Source organism: Patiria miniata, unplaced genomic scaffold, assembly GCF_015706575.1.
Source record: "Patiria miniata isolate m_02_andy unplaced genomic scaffold, ASM1570657v1 HiC_scaffold_1, whole genome shotgun sequence".
NCBI classification, from domain to species: domain Eukaryota; kingdom Metazoa; phylum Echinodermata; class Asteroidea; order Valvatida; family Asterinidae; genus Patiria; species Patiria miniata.
In genome coordinates this window covers 5,799,340-5,816,539 of record NW_024037047.1, presented here as the reverse complement: position 1 = coordinate 5,816,539, position 17,200 = coordinate 5,799,340, and the positions used below count along the sequence as shown (strand labels likewise).

The following is a 17,200-nucleotide window of genomic DNA, read 5'->3' as shown; positions in this document are numbered from 1 at the left end:
GCTGATAAATAATGCACGTGCATCTCGCCTGGGATTGTAAATTATATTACAAGTCATTAGTCATGGCAATCCAGTACATAATACCTGGGCATTAATCAAGCTTGTTGGCAATCCAGTGAACAGATAGAGAGGTTTGTTGTGTTCCGAGGCATACGTGGGGTGACAAATGTTGGGAGTCTGCAGGCTGAGGCGACATTTGGACCTCGATATCCCAGCTGACCGACTCCATCATGTCTTACAGATTATGTGCCGGCGAAAGCCGAAAACATGAGGTAAATGTCAGACTTTCCACTCGTCACCCTCTTGGCTGATGAATAAACACTTCCTATGTGGCATTTCATTTGGTTGCTGACTGCTTGGATTGAAAGATGGTTTACCACAAGATGGTTCGCCGCAAGATGGCTTCTACACTTGTATGTTTCATTTGATATTTCCTCAATTGACAGTTCCTAAATTGACAGATTGAGGTTCATAAATTCTCCATTTATTTCTTCAACTCTGTGTTGATTGTAGTTGGGAACATCTTTCAGAGTACATGTACGTACTTTTTTTACGGTCACATGTACAATTCTGAGGTCATTATGATGTCCTCGTGAGGTCTTTCACAGGTTCTTGTGAGGTTTCTATTGGCTATCTGGAGGTTCTGATGAGGTGTTTGTGAGGATAGGCCTACGTGAAGACTGCGTGTGAGGATACATGAAGACTGCCGTATCTGAACAGCTCAAAATGTGTGCTTTTGTCTGAAAGCCAAGTTTCAGTTGTAACTTTTCTGGATCTGGGAAGTTTGGGGCATCTTTCTTTTAGCATATCTTTCAATTCTCTCTAAAAGGCATTTTACAATACTAGGTTGTCCTCACTCAAGCCAAATCACCAATGCTTAATGAGAAAATGTACTCTTTAAAACCCATGATTTTAACCATTTGAGTTGATCACACAATCTGTACTGAAGAAGGTACATAACTTTATACACATAGTTGAGTTGTTACAGGACTGTTACATGTTACTTTTACAGAACATTATGACCCCAAAATACCATGACAAAATGATTTTTATAAGTACATGTCAAGTGATTTGTTCATATTTTAAGTAGCCATACTGAATATTTCATATAACACCACCAACCTTTTTACTTTTGTTTCCTAAATGTATTAATCCTTCGTCATACAACCATATGATGTGATTGAATTGTTGGAAAATTCCTGGGAGTAGGATCTGTGTTTCCCCAGATGTGGGAATTACAGAGTACAACTATGTAAATGGTTAATGCATTAATGGTTGGTCTTTCTCTATGGGAGATAATCCAAGATGGCCGTCATGAACAAATCACCGTGGTAACGGCAGCTAAGACTGGGCTACAACGAGGCTCTTTAATACCTTTCCTATGTTCTCACATCAAAAGAGGCTTCTTGACCTTTGACCTTGGAGGATTCATGTCAGATACTCTTCTGCGACCATCCTTCGTGTTGTCCATAGTACGCGCCATTTTTAGAATACTTAAATAATCTTGAAGCTGTTTACTTTAAGAATTTAACCAACAGATGAGAATAACATATTTCAGATGAGTATCTGACATGAAAGATGGAATCATCACTTGGAATTACGAGCCCACTTTTTATTAGGTTTAAGCAGACTTTTCCGCCATTAGTGCAACTTGTGTGCTTATTTACATGTTTAGCACACGCACCATGCCACTAAGCATTTGGATACCTGCCATACATGTACTTCACAGTCATGTCCTGTTTTCACTTGTTACTCATTGGCTGAATAACTCAATAAATTTGCATGACATGTCATCCCCCAACTTGCCATTGGCTGACCAATGCAGCTCATTTGCATAACATCTTATTAGTCATTATGATCATGCATTGCTTATGACAAGATCAGACTTTTTTGTCTCTACTGTGAGTACTGTATTGATGTTGGTATGGGTTCTTTTGTTACATTAAAATTGTTAAATATACATTACCGTTAATTCAAACTATTTAAGCAGTAACTTGTTAATTGCTACCGTACATTAGTAATCTAATAAATGAGTTAGCAAAAAGTGGACAAAAGTCGTGACAGGTAGCCCATATAATAGCTCTGTGGAAACTTTCATTAATAATACATAAAAAGAGCATTCATGACTTAGGCAAACAGCTGAACCATTAAACGATTAACAATTAATTTTGACCACTTTTCAAGGAAGTTAACACCAGGCACACATGTACATGTATGTTCCAATCTATAGATTCACAGGAAATGTGTTTTTGCCCAGGTTTGCTTGTATCATGCATTGATGACTATGGTACCTGTGTGCAGCACTACCTGAGCTTGTAAAGATATTAAAAAAAAAAAATGTGCCACTGCGCGCATAAATTCGGCAGTTGTTGATCCAGCTGCTGTCATGAAATTTTCAAAGAGCCTCCAAGAAACGCCTCTGACCACAATTTATCCTCGCTCTGATTCCAACGCCGTTATCAGCGGCAAATCTTAGCCACTGACACTTGATGCTGCAAAACTCTGGCACCTTGAATCTAGGGTAGCGAAAAAAGATGACGCTGTGCGTATACATCACATGAAAAAAGGAGGGGTGCATACAGGTTAATGTATAGTCCCAATAACTTAACATAAAAAATATCAGTGATTATCACAGTTTTGTATTCATTGAAAATATCGAGTTTGCATGATAATGACTGAAATACATACATATCACTGGATTGTGAATGTTGTGAATTATTAACGGTGCATGTGTACCGGTACATGTACTTGTACGTCACAGTGTATATTGTGCATATAATACATGTAGACGTATGACCAGGAAAATTGGCACACATGTAAATATCAGGCTTTGTGTGCACAGTGTACACAAGTGCTGGTACATGTTATGTACATGAACATTTCAAAAAAGGCTTACACTTCTAAGGAGCTCTAAACATCTGCTTTGATTGGATAATTGCATTATGTGCATGTTGGCAGACAGGCTATGTGTGCACAATAATTGGGCTTAGCTTTTGCCACACACACATACCCGCACTGCTGTCCAGGCTATTTCATTGCTGTTTGCCTGCCAAAAGTGGGTTGCGCGAGACAAATTACTGCTGCTTGTCTTGCTAATTAGAATAAGTATGATAGGCTTACATGGACATGAATATTCATGATGGAAGAGTTAAAGCCCAACACATGGGAATGTAAATGTACAATCACGCATGCAGTGTAAACAAGTTATGTTTTAAAAGGCAGCTGCAAAACTTTAATGTGTGCCACAAATTGTAGGGATAATTTACATGTACAGCACGCAATTATTAAGCTAAGTGCTTTATGTAAATTATGTAAACCACAATGTTAAAGGGAATATACATCATTTGCTTTTGCTGTAATTTTCAGAAATGGATGAAATTGGGGGGTTGGAAATATATAGCAAATATAGTTACACTGACTTTTTTGAGGTTTTGGGTTCGAAAATGCTATAAAAACCAAGAAAAACAATCATTTTCCTGTAGTCTGGTTCCCTGACTCCATTTAAGAAGAAACAGAGCAGTTTACATACATTGGGGAATTGTAAGGTCAGGGAGCCAGTCTAGCTGGCTTGTACCCGTTCATAGGTGTGTAATCGATTGCAAACAAGTATTTGAAAAAAAGCCAGTTTTTTCCAACGCTGATCGGCCGATCAGCGTTGGAAATTGATACAAAAATACAAATTTTCTTGAAAATGACAGTATACCAGGTGCCATGATTTTACAGGATGCTTTACACTAGCTGTCATTCACTAACAGTCTAGCAAGGTATTTCAAAATGATTTGGTAGTTTTATTTTTTGATGTTTGCAAATGTTGTATTTTCCCTTTAACAATGATACATGTTGAATGTATTAAAAGCATAAAGCATACAGTGTTAATGGGTCTCATAATTATGGGTGTTACTTTCATGTGATGTATTCACACATCAGTACTGATAGGCATGTATTTATGCTTGGTAGTCAATCTCCATTATTTGTTTCCATTGAAATACTGAGCTGTTAATCAGTACCAGCATTTTCAGTAAAATGCATAAAACCCACACATTTGATGAAATGAAATCTATTTTTATGCCCATGCAATAAACATTTACAACTCCTCAAATGCACAGAAAAGTGTGGCAGACTTCCTACTTCGTATTAAATAATTAAACGATTTTTGAAAATGATTTAACGGTATAAATAGATGCAATTATTTATTTAGGCAGTGTTAAAAATCAATCAAGCTTCAAGTTCAAGCATGAAAAGGCTATTTTACAGATTGGCTGCATTTATGAAGACATGTTTGTAATTAGTAAATATTAGTAAAAAGAACATGCGTGGCAGCCATTTCTAATATCAGGGGTGTTTTTTTTGGGGGGGGGGGTGTTTTTCTTAACTGTATTGGGAGTCAGGTTGGCGAAGAGGTACTTTCCTCGCCTTCCACCGCTGTGACCCGGGTTCGAATCCCGCCTGGGCCAATATGTGGATTGGGTTTTCAGTCCCTGCCTGATTCCGTGGGTTTTCCCCAGAAAATTTTTCTGGGCTTTTCCTCCCACCTCTAAAACTGTAACTTCTTCTGATTGTCTTCTCTCCACAGGTTTCTTCAGGTTTGCGAGCTACAGTGCCTAGGGTGCTTTTGAGGAATCCTTGGTTTCATTACCAGAAATGATTAATAATAATAATAATATTAATATTTTGTTTTGACATGCTCATCCTAAAAAAAAAATAATAACTGCCCTCTTACAATATAGATGGCTGCCATACAATCATGTTCAGAAAATCAACATTCAAAAATTAATGATTTCTTTTGCCAGCCTTTTGTCACGACTTGTTATTTGCCCAGTTTCCACATTAATTCACCAATTAATCTTGAAAGCAAGGCACACACAACGTTAAATAAAGCTTGTATTTTAATTTGCTGCAGTACACCCAAATGGAATGTGGGCGAAATGTTCATAATTTATGCATTTCTATCAAGTCAATACAAGCAACAGATTTGAAATAGTCACAGCAACTTGTACACTATGTACTTCCTGCAATAGTTAATTTGCAGAAATCTACATGTTCATTCTGAAGTTTCTGAATACCTAGAACCTACCGGGTATACTCACCAAAAAGAAAAGAAAAAAAGGAACACAACTTTGTTATAAAACATACTCAAATGTAATGTTACATGAGACCCTGTTTATTGTTCAGCAACATGACTTCTCACTTGGCGTCACTGGGTGTGACAACATGGATCAACTTATGGTTTTTAGTGAGGTTTAAGTCGGTATTACCTGTATGCCATAATCCTGACACACTGTTTGTATCACAAGCAAAATTCTTGAAAGCTAGATTTAAATAAGTTGCATTCTTTTTTCTTTTTTTTTTGGCTGGTATACTTCAAACCCAAGAAATCGAGAAAATGGTGTGACTATAGTAATATCTTGATGAACATACATAAAATGACATTAATACGCATATTAATAAACCATGCAAGTTAAGTATGAATGCAAATCACCAAATAATACATTACGCTGATAAAACTTAAAGGAAATACTCAAACTTTAAGAACCCATACCACAATTATACAACAGTATGGCAGGCACTTTTTGACTGATCTAGAAGCCTCTTTATAACTGTATACTTTTACAATCTCTCCTACACTGTGACAGTAGAGTTCTCTGACACTTTTTCTTTCGTATTTCTTGGACCCTTGTTCCAGCAGACAAGGGTGTTTGTTTTATTACACGCCCACGATCTGAAAGCAATGGTTGAAAATATGGGCACGCTTTTATTTTTTTTTCTCCTTTTTGTTTGTTTGTTTGTTGGTGTTCAGTGCAATCCTCAAGTGTGCATACATGCGTGGAAATCGTCAAAGTGCGGACGCCTCAGCAAAAGCACAGGTGCATTTTGAATTCAAACAAATTTATAATTGATCCGGCCACCTGTCTTAAAACAATGTTCTGAAAACCTTTCCATGGGTTTCGTTTTGGGGCATTTGCTACTGAAGGTATTACTGTAGTTTCAGATGCCCATCTCACAATGAAATGAATCTATTATCTATTCTCGGAAAGGTTTCAGCCCATTTCCTGGCCAGAAACTAATGACCAGTCAAACCATTCACGATTCCAGGGTTATTTTTTTCGAATGACGGTTTGGTTTGTGAACAGTCCTGACGCTTTCATTCCATCCCGCGGTAGGGTACGTAGCGAGTTAAGAATGGGCAACATTGAGAGCAATATCTATTATGCCTGGTCAGTTCCCCAGAAGGTCGGTAATGGGTCAATAATAATTGACGCGCGGAGATATTTTTCGTGCGTTTTGCGAGGCCACAACTGGCCGCACCAGGTGAGAGAAATCCTACAATTTCAAGGCTGTTTACATTGTTGTTTTTTGGGGGAGTATAAAGGAAAACACGGTGTCTTTTTGGAAAAAAAAAACCAGGTGGTATTTGCTTGCTAGATCGACAATTGCTTTTTTCTGACACTGCACTTTTGGAGGCCTCAATTTGGGGTGTGTCATGAGTGGAGGAAGAGGTTGGGGCGTTTGGTACAAACACAGTCTGTAATTTTATTATAAACCGAGCAATTTTCATCAATTTGTATTTTTTTTTTATTTAAAAGGGTTGCCATATCATTAAACAAATAATATTAACACAAATGCTCACATACATAGTGTACATATGTGCGTACATGTACATGTACATCAAACAGTTCAGATGCAGCTATTAATTTTGTCAAGCATACCACTAGACAAAAAAATCTCTGGTGTGCAGGGGCACATGTTTTTCAATCATAATTATGCAAACAATACACAGCTCAAATGCACAGCTTGTATGTTGCTGTGGAGAGCCCATGCATCATAATTTAATCTTGTTTCTTGTGGGTGGGTTAAGAGGGGGGGGGGGCGACATGGTTAAAATTGCCACATGGTGTTATTCCCATTTTTACTGTGGAAGTTGAAACTGTGTACGTGTGCATCAAATCTGTCATCTCACAGGCAGTGGATATTTACTTGGCTTTTAATTTTGTGGGAAAGAACACTTCTTACGACATGCAGCCTCTAGTAAACAGTATTTCATTATGGTTTACCTATATCATGGACAATTGGACATGTATGTAATAACCTTTAAAGAAATGAAAAGAAATTGTTTACCGCATACCTTCGCAAATGTATGTACATGTATTGTGGGTCTGTTTATCAACAAAAGCAAACTCGAATTTTTTTTACAAGATTTGACATGTACCGTAGTTTAAACGAGTTCCAAACCTCAGAGAAATCTGGAATATTTTGAGGGATTTTCTGTGTAAAACAGTTTGTGCCTGTTTTTTTTTTTTTTTTTTTATATATTAGGCCTATTATAAATTTTTTTAGGATTTAATGTTTGTAATTTTTATGCTACTTAGGAAACAGGATTTTCTTTTATAAAAGTTGTTTTGAGTCGTTTTCTTTATACAGGCTTTACTTCACTAATACAATACATGAATGTATCCTTGTAATGTACAAAGCTGCAAAATGCTTTTAAATTGAAAGCATGATAAAATCCCTTATTGTAGTTGATCAGGTTGATCCATGCGTCACATGGATTTGATCATGGCCTTGGGAGGACAGGAATTTTTGTCAGACTGATAACAAATTTAGGAAGACAGAATTTTAATTTTAAATGCACTAAACATGCCTTGAGGGATTCTCATTTCTTTCTAATAAACCTTTCAGTAATCTCTCAATTAATGTACAATTTTCAATGGGCATTGAAACAGATGTACTTACAAATGTTGATGTCTGGTTGGTTTTCTTTTCAGGATCAAAAACACAAGAACTTACTTGTGTACATGGTGAAAAAAATAACCGAACAGCAAATGGCATCAATACAGTCAATCAGTTTTCAAGAGTTAATTTATACACACATGTTCATGTTTTGCACAAATCAATGAGATGTTTTGTACCTCAACATTTCTGCAGTTTAACAGTGCCTTTGAAAGTGGATGACAATGCTGACCAAAAAAAGTCCATTGACCTTGAACTTAATACATTTTGCAACATTGTAATACATTATGCAACAGTGTTGCAAAATGTATTACAATGTTAAAACTCTACTTCCTGAATCAATTACATTTAACTACATTTAACTACTTGTATTTTTTTTTTGCTCTGAAGGCCCATTAAACAACTCAAGGGTAATTGGTAGGAAATTATCAGGCAAACAAAATCCATTAAGTTTTTTTTGGAGAACAAAACTGACAAGGGATTTTTTGGCATGTTTTGGAGTTTCTTTACAGCAGTCAGCATTACCAGGATCATATGTTTGGGTGCCTGTGTTAAGAGCCAGTATGTATTGTGCATGGTTGATATACATGTAGTTACTTGATGATTTGCATGCTCCATCTAAAAGGTTTCCGGCCTTGGGCTTATGATCATCCCAAGTGAGAGCAATTAATATAATTGTCATTTAAAGACCTTTACATGTTGAAGAGGTACATCATTACATGGACTGTGTGCTGCTGCACCAAGCTTCAGCCTCAGTAAACATAATGGAAATGGTCTCCACATTAAACATGTCTCAAACTTTGAAAAGATTGGAGATTTTTACAAATTGTTATTTTCATGACTCCCACTCAGGCCATCTACCCATATCAGATGATGAGATCAATTGGGCACCAGTCAAACCAATGATTAGGCCAGTAGGCACACACATTATCAACAATGGCACAGCCACCGACAGTTTACCAACAGCAAACACTCTTATGTGGCTGCTTGTTTACTCTTGTACTAGTCATAATGAGCATTTAAAGCTCTAAGCACACAAGGACTGTCCTCACTTCACCTTACCTCAAAGGCTAGACTGGCTTCAGTCCCGAAAGGAAACAAAATGCAATATTTTGCTGAACCAGAAGTGCAAGCCAATTGTTATCTGAATGCCCAAGTCACAGACTGACTGACTGAGTTACTGGGTATGAATCTGAGACTGAACCGGGACTTGTTCCCAAGCATCTAGGACAGAAAATTTGCTCAAATTCCCCACCCTTTTAACTACAGTTATGTGACCATAGTTGAGATCCATCTCCCTCCAGATTTACAAAAGCAAGAATACTACACGTAGTAGGTAGATGAATTGAAGTACCGATAGCATACATGTTGCTAAGCTTACCGGTACATTAAAATGCATTCATGGGCAAGTATAAGAATTCAAGCACACTATGTCCCATACCGAACGAAAGTTTAGGCCTAACCCTCTAAATATTCACGGATTTCGGTTTTATTTATTCTACTGTTGGGCATCTGCAAGGAGAATACCCTCAAGAATTTTTATGTTATTAGTCTTTTGATGATTATGTAATAAACAAAAACATAGCGTTACGTATGGGACAAAAGGGGACCTTTTCTTGGACTTACCCGCATCATGATTTGGAGTTTTCTCTTACAAATTAAACCAGATTTTTTCAATTTTATTCTGGACCGGATTTTTATAATGATCATTTTGAAAGTCCGTATCTCTGAAGTGATTCTGAATCATGCAGCACAATTATAAAATCGACTTGCATAATATTTTCTTGGAGATCTAAAAGATAGTGGTGCTCCATCCAAATTACAAAAAGAAATCTGGCAAACGCTAGTGATGTATTGCATTTAACCTATTCTTGTGCATACATTTACTGTATGTCTGTTTGTCGATTCTATATGCACTGCATGGAGCTTTTCTTAATTTTCATGCCCGAAGCAATTCAGTCACTGTGCATGACGAACCACTATAAGCCACGATTTCTTTTAATTCAATATACAGAAGAATTCAGTGCCTTTTTTGTTTGTGCGGCCAGGTCTACATGTAGTTGATCATATTGGTCATGTTGGTGAGAGGCAAGGCCAGGGAATACAGTGTAATAATAGAGAAGCTCAAGGACTATTATGTATTCAGCATTGTTGTCCGTTCACAAAAGACGCACTCAAAAGAGATATGCATCTCACAAAAGATGGTTTGCGAGTTCAGCAAAAGAAAGATGACTGATTAAGAATGCATGAATTCTGTGCTTGTGCATGAATCAAGGGTGTAACTTGAGTAATTTATACAATATTTTGAGAAAATAGGGGAAAAAACAACAACCAGATGGACAAGTTCTTTGTTAATGAATTCTATATTTTAGGAAGTTGTCACATTTGGATTTTTTGTATCTGTTTTGTGTATGGACAAAATGAATGGGTTTCAGATCTTTACAATGTCGAAGATTTTATGCATAATTTCCAGAAATGAGAAAAGAAATAAAAAGTTGAAGGGCAGAAGCCAGAGAGATGTATTGTGTGTGAGGAGAAATAAAAAAGTGTAGTTGAACTCAGACACGTTTTCCCTATGTTACTTTCCATACAATTTCAATACATTTTTACACATGGTTGGTCTCCGATATGCTTTCAGATCCCCAAAATTCGCTGTAAGTGTGGGGCCTGAAGTTGCAAACAATAACCCAGAAATCCAATGGTTGTTTACTACATGTACAAAAGTATTCATGTGTGTACTAGGGTAGTCCCGAATTGACCTATCGCCGTTTGCGTGTTGGCCACGCCCCTTAGACAACATTATGGAGTTTTTGTACGCTACGTTTTGTTTGTCTCAGATGTTGCGCGTTCCGCGTCCATTTGTACAATGTATATCATGTTACTGGACAATATTTCACAAACTGCGTTGACGCGATTCTAACGCGATAGGTCAATATACCAAATACCCAAAATCAAATATTTGATCATCAGCCGAATATTCGAATAGCTTTTTGCCAGTCTGAATATTCCACAACTAACAAAACTAGGCACATACACGTAGGCCTATACACACGACTGTGATGTTATTTTATCGTAAAGTTGTGGTGCTTTATTGTGCTTCTTTTTTTGTTGACAGTAACTTTTTGTGGTCGACAGCGGTTCATTGTTCATCCTTTTAGCAGGTTAAAGGGAATGTACAACATTTGTTTTTGCTGCAATTTTCAGAAATAAATGGATTTGGAGGAGCATGTTGATATAGCAAATATTATTAAAATGACTTGTTTCACGTTTTGGGCCCGTAGATGCTGGAAAAACCAAGAAAACCAATCATGTTCTGGTAGTCTGGTTCCCTGACCCCACTTAAAATGAAACGGAGAATTTATAGACTTTTGGGAATTGTAAGGTCAGAGAATCAATCTAGCAGGCTTTTACCCCTTCACAGTTGTGTAATCAATTGCAAAATAATGCGGAATAACTAATAATGAAAAAGTAGGAGCAGTTTTTGAAAAACGCCAGTTCTCTCCAACGCTGGTCGGCCGACCAGCATTGGAAAAAAATACAATTTTTCTTGAAAATGCAAGCACACCGGGAACCATATTTTTACAGGATACTTTAGACTGTCATTCCCTAACAATGCAGTAAGGTATGTTGTAATAATTTGATCGTTTCGTTTTGTGATGTTTGCAAATGTTGTATCTTCCCTTTAAAGCATAGAAAACTACTAATTGCAAAACCCTCCAGCGGCCCATATCGATCGCCGCACGCAAATCTTAACTGGCACTCTTTGTGCAACTTTTTACCAGCACAACACCCAGTTGCAGCTGGCAGTTTCGAATATCCAAATACTCGGTCAAACGCAGCTTCGAGTACCGGTAATCAAATACTAAATTATTCGAAATTGGACAGCCCTAGTGTGTAGTGTACATATGCATGTTGTGAAGAATCCTTTTAAAAAATCCTGGATCCAGACCCAGACACGGATCGCCTCCAAAATCTAATTGATTTGTACTTGTACCAAGGACCACCCGTAAAAAAAATTTCATGCAAATCCGTCCATAACTTTTTGAGTTATCTTGTTATTGCAAACCAATCAACAAACTTACCAAATCCGATGAAAACATTTATCCCTGGTGGAGGTTCATGTAACATGTGTAATAACCATGTGTTTAATAGCTCCATGTAATAATCAACAAAACATACAGCATAGGCAGGCCTTTACAAGAAACAACCACAGTCTGTCGAATCATGGAGCTATTATATTTAGCTCCACGGTCTAACGGGTCCTTGCTCTATGGTCCAATTCATTTCAAGATGTTTTCCTGATTACAAAAATCTATCAATCCATCATGTACGTGCATACCAGCGCATCTGATCATGGTAAAAAACATCTGTAGGTAAAAAAATTGTGCTTTTTATCAGAGTGACGATAAACCTGATCTTTCTGATCATGCAGGTATTTGAAAAATTACAGAAATTAGCATTGTAAATTACTGATTCTGATATTTTTTCCTGAAGGGCTAAAATCATTTGTGTTAAAATTTTGCAAATGAACTGACATCACATGAACTTGACAACAGACAAATTCTGAATCTTTGGTTTTGATACGACAATAACGTAAGCTGTTTGGCAAGATTGCAGTCTTGTAAAGATATTGTCCAAGAATGGTTCAAGAAAAGACCAAATAAAAACTTTCAAACAAACAATTCCAGCTTGTTTGTCAATGGATTTAAAAACTGTGCTCTAATATTGACAACTGACAAAATGTACAAATCTTATAAACGTTAAAATTAAAAATTAAAAAAAATAATACATGTATGTAAATTGATAAAACACTTCACAAAAAACAGGCCTTTAAAAAGATACTTATAACTACACAGAGCTGCTCTGCATTGGCAGCTATTTTAAGCCATTCCCCACCCCCCACCCCAAAAAAAATGCCTGACAAAATTCTGTGAAGCTTCACTTTGATCCCCATTTTAGGCCAATCAAGGGGGAAAAAAATCATGTTGCCTTCAAAACAGGATGATAATACATTTAACACAGTTTGGAACTTTAGTGGACAAGAAAAACAGCAGCGTTTTTGGAACACATACATGGTTTTCAACTTTTCAACAGAACCATTTCATTTCATTTATTATTTGACCTGCGAAATAATAAATGAAATGAAATGGTTCTGTTGAAAAGAGACGAAAAAAAGAAGAGTGTCAGACTGGAGTCTGGTACATGTAATCATACATCCGTTTCAATGCTGACTGCATTCAAGTTAATGCAATTACCCTGGATGTTGTTGGGGCGCCTGTCTATGTTGTTGTTATACGGAGACTTAGGGATCACACCCTGTTGGTTCAACAACCCTTCCTCCATTTCTACTATGTGATTCATTGAGTTCTGACTACAGCTTCCACTCTGGCTGCGCTTGGCCGAGGGCGGAGGAAGGTAGGGGCAACTTTGTACATGGGAATACTCTTGAGTGTCCATGTTATCCGACTCGCGGTGATAGAAGTAATTAAAATTGGATACAATGACAGGAACCGGAAGCGCGATGGTTAACACGCCCGTCACAGCGCATAGTGAACCGACTATTTTCGCACCCGTGCTCTGCGGTTTCATATCACCGTACCCTACTGTTGTCATGGTGACAACTGCCCACCAGAAAGCGTCAGGGATGCTTTTGAATATGGGCCGGCCCTTTTCGTCTATGCTGTCGGCATCCGCGAAATAGACTGCACTTGAGAATAACACTACACCTATACACAGGAAAAATATTAACAGCCCCAGTTCTCTCATGCTTGCCTTTAAAGTTCGACCTAAGATTTGTAGCCCCTTAGAGTGCCGAGACAATTTGAATATTCTAAAGACGCGTACCAAGCGGATAACACGAAGGATGGCCAATGACATTGCTTGGCTGTTGCGATCTGTCGAGGACTGAGCCACTATGGTACCCACTTGTATGAAGTAGGGAAGTATTGCTATCACGTCAATCAGGTTCATGATATTTTTCAGGAAGACCATCTTGCTGGGACTGGACAAGAAGCGCAGGATGAACTCCGTGGTGAACCAGATGATGCAGACGGTCTCTATAATGAAGAACGGATTTTGGAAGTATGCAGCTAATTCCTCCTCCCACGTGGTTCCATTGTCGATGGGTATTTCCGTCGTCGGATGAGCTGCCAAAATGCCGCCACAAGGTGACACCGTCGGATTAGCAGTATCCACCGCCTGCTCTCCTCTGAACTCTGGCATCGTCTCCATGCAGAAGGTTACGATAGAAACCACAATCACTGACACTGATATGATGGCAATCACCCGGGCCATCTTGGAGCTCTCTGGATACTCAAAGAGCGACCAGACCTTCTGGGAAATTGTGTTTTGTGGAATTTCCTTCTCTTCCTCTTGTATGAAGCCTTCATCCTCCCTATACTTCAGCATCGCGTCCTCCCCAAGCTCATAGAACTTTATCTCCTCCGTAAATACATCCATGGGCACATTGACAGGCCTGCGCAGCCGCCCCCCACTCTGGTAATAATACAGGATCGCGTCGAAGCTTGGACGATTGCGGTCAAAGAAGTACTCGTTCCTCAGTGGGTCAAAATACCGGATACGCTTTTCAGGGTTGCCAAGAAGGGTTTCTGGGAACTGGCATAACGTTTTGGAATGGGTTTCAAAGCGGAGACCGCTGATGTTGATAACGACTCTTTCCCAGCCAGGCTCCTGGCCGTCATGGCCCTCATCCACGGAATCATCCCCACTCTCTTCATCCTCATCAAGGAGCCGAGGAAGCGATCGGCAGTTTGACATTCCAGTTGTTGGATTGATGCCCCCAGTACTGGCATTTGGTTGGGTGGGGCTTGGTGAGGAAGGATGACCGCGGACTCCAGGTCCATGGTGTACCGCAAAATGCCCACCGTGGGCACCGTTGGCGCCATAAGGCTCGGCACCAGACACCACAGCTGCTTCCATCTTCTTCCACCATGGCCTAGGTCTCTGCCATAATGGATTCAGTCCCCACCGCTCTATAAATTCAATTTTTTGGGTCATATCGGACTACCATCAAGCAACAGCCTGAGTAATGTACTGTCAAATGTTGTGGATGCGCCTGCGTACTTGAACTTAAAATAAATTTTGCTGTAAAAACAAAAAGATGATAAATGGGACTCGTCACTCAATTGAACAATTTGGAAATATGGGATACTTCTAACTGCAATTGGAATTTAAAATAGGAATCTCCCCACAAATATGTATAAAATCTAGTCCGAGTGACTAGGACTACAAATTGCCTTTTTTAACATTTGGTCATGGTCTGGTGATAGTAGCTTACTTTTAGTAGAGTCCGAGGGCGAATCAGTCCTGAGCTGCAATAACAAATCGCACAATCTGCACTGCCATTACCCTGTGTACAATACCACGGTGGTATACGCACCCTCTCCATGCTCTATGGCTGGCATGCACTCTCCCCTCTTTAGAAAATGGTCGGACCGAACATCATAACACTACGGATCCCAAGTCAGTGCGAAATTTGAATCACAACAGCAAGACAGCATCTTCAAGCACAACGAGAAGCTTACGGACCTGAACAGGAAAATTCTCTTTTTTTTCCGAACCGCAAACATCTTAATTCCTGATCTCTACCGGATTCCGAGGTGGCGTATTTGGCACTTCTTTGGGGTCTGTTTTGGGGTGAAATTTCAATGGTTTTGGTCAGCGATGAGTGTGCGATGATTTGATATTGCAGTTAAGGACTGATTGGCCCTCAGACTCTATCGCCAGACCATGACCAAATGTAAAAAAGGTGATTTGTATAGTGCTATAGTTACTCGAACTATATAAAATACAGGTTCTGCAAATTTTGTTTTAAAATATGATTGAACAACATACGTGTACATCAAGTCCTCCATTGGGTTTAATTTTTTTTATTTCAAATAAGGTGAACTCAAATACAGTCAAAAAATACAGTCGATTACTAAACCGATTTTAGGCCTACTCCCGAAAATCAGTTATGCGTCTATCAAATGTTGGAGTTTAGTCACGTTTTTCATGCCCCAGGGTGGGGATTTTGGGTCACTGTTACCAGGCATACAACATGGAACTTAGGAAATCACACTGGTGCGTCCCATATACCGTACATGTCTGAGATTGTCACTTAAATTTTGCCCGAGGGGTGGGGGTTTTGTCACTTCAAAAGTGACAATCCCCACGTCTAGGGTGGGGCAGCCCGGGGGGGGGGGGGGGGGAGGAGGGGGAAAACAATTCGTCAGTGACACCGCGAAGTACATTGTAACACTCATCTACATACCAATAAAAACTAGGCAACGGAGAAAACGGCATCTAAAGTTGAACGCCTTCTGGAACACTTTGCATCAAATCTGCAGAGTTTTTTCAGTTGGGTTTCTCGTTGTGGACACTTGATGTTTTGAACTTGTTAAATTTGCTGTTTTTCACTCGTTTGTATATTAAATCAACAAGAAATAAGAGAAAAAAGGTGAGTGCTACCGGTAGTTCGTGAAACCAAAAAAGCTGCGAAACTATAATTTTTTGTTTTTATGAAGTAGCACACTTCAATGTATTACAACACTGGAAACGGAGGTCAGCGCGTGCGCTCAAACAAGGAGAGTGTTACTTCGTGAAAATGTTCTTGCTCGCATTTGAGCACAGTGCGTGCCATGCATTACAATGGTAAATGGAACTTGAGTGCTACTTCGTAAAAACACAAACTTGTCACTATCGCGCAAAAGTTGCCATGGATAATTAGCGTAATTATTAATTAAAGTAAAGCTAGTCTCGAAGCTTTGACACTTCGTGCAATGGTCATGATGGTAGGGCCTTGATGAATAATGTTTAAAAATGTAAAAAACTGAAAACCGAGAAAAATATGGTAAACACGTGGAGTGTTACTTCCATCGTGGTGTCGGTGACGAATTCATAGGCACATTACTAACTGTTTTTCGGGAGTAACAACAAAATTTCTAACCGAGTTAGAAATATGCAACACAAACACCTACCAAAACATTTGTAAGCAAACTTCAATTGGACAGATTCACAAACATCAATCAAACATTGTTCACAAAGAAAACTTCCCCACTTACTCAAACAACGGAGGAAGCCTGTAGATCTAAGTTGCACTTGCAGGCCAAGCGCCTATCCAGGAACATAAAATTTACCAAACCATCCGATTCCTCCGTGCCGTTTGTACACATTGCACACGCTGCCACACACACCCGCTGCGTGCAGTGCGGCGCGGCACATACCACTGTACACAAATAAATCCAGAAGGTTGAGTTTGGAGTGTTTTCAGGCCATGTTGTATGTGGAAAATCCTCACATCTGCGAACTGACACGACGAAATCCGCGGGAAAAATCACTTTCACTTGGATTGAACAATCGTAGGCCTGCATTTCTGGGGAAGATTGAGGTCCATTTTGGGCTTTTTCGCCCTCATTTTGAGTTCCGCGGTTGGCCGTGCCGCTCGGCCGTACGAAAAATCCTGGCCAGTGTG

General features: G+C 39.0%; 1 protein-coding gene across 1 annotated transcript; it reads right to left on the bottom strand.

The window, feature by feature from the left end:
- Window positions 1–11,763: 11,763 nt before the first annotated feature.
- On the bottom strand, window positions 11,764–17,200 carry LOC119746063 (potassium voltage-gated channel subfamily A member 2-like). Its single transcript, XM_038222878.1, has 2 exons — window positions 16,791–17,200; window positions 11,764–14,832 (listed from the first exon to the last, which is right to left on the bottom strand). The coding sequence occupies exon 2, from the start codon at window positions 14,743–14,745 to the stop codon at window positions 12,937–12,939; it is 1,809 nt and encodes a 602-aa protein (XP_038078806.1). The 5' UTR covers window positions 14,746–14,832; window positions 16,791–17,200; the 3' UTR covers window positions 11,764–12,936.

What these genes read in the sequence shown, in the direction of transcription:
- LOC119746063 (XM_038222878.1), bottom strand. Translation starts at nt 14,745, where the DNA reads ATGACCCAAAAAATTGAATTTATAGAGCGGTGGGGACTGAATCCATTA.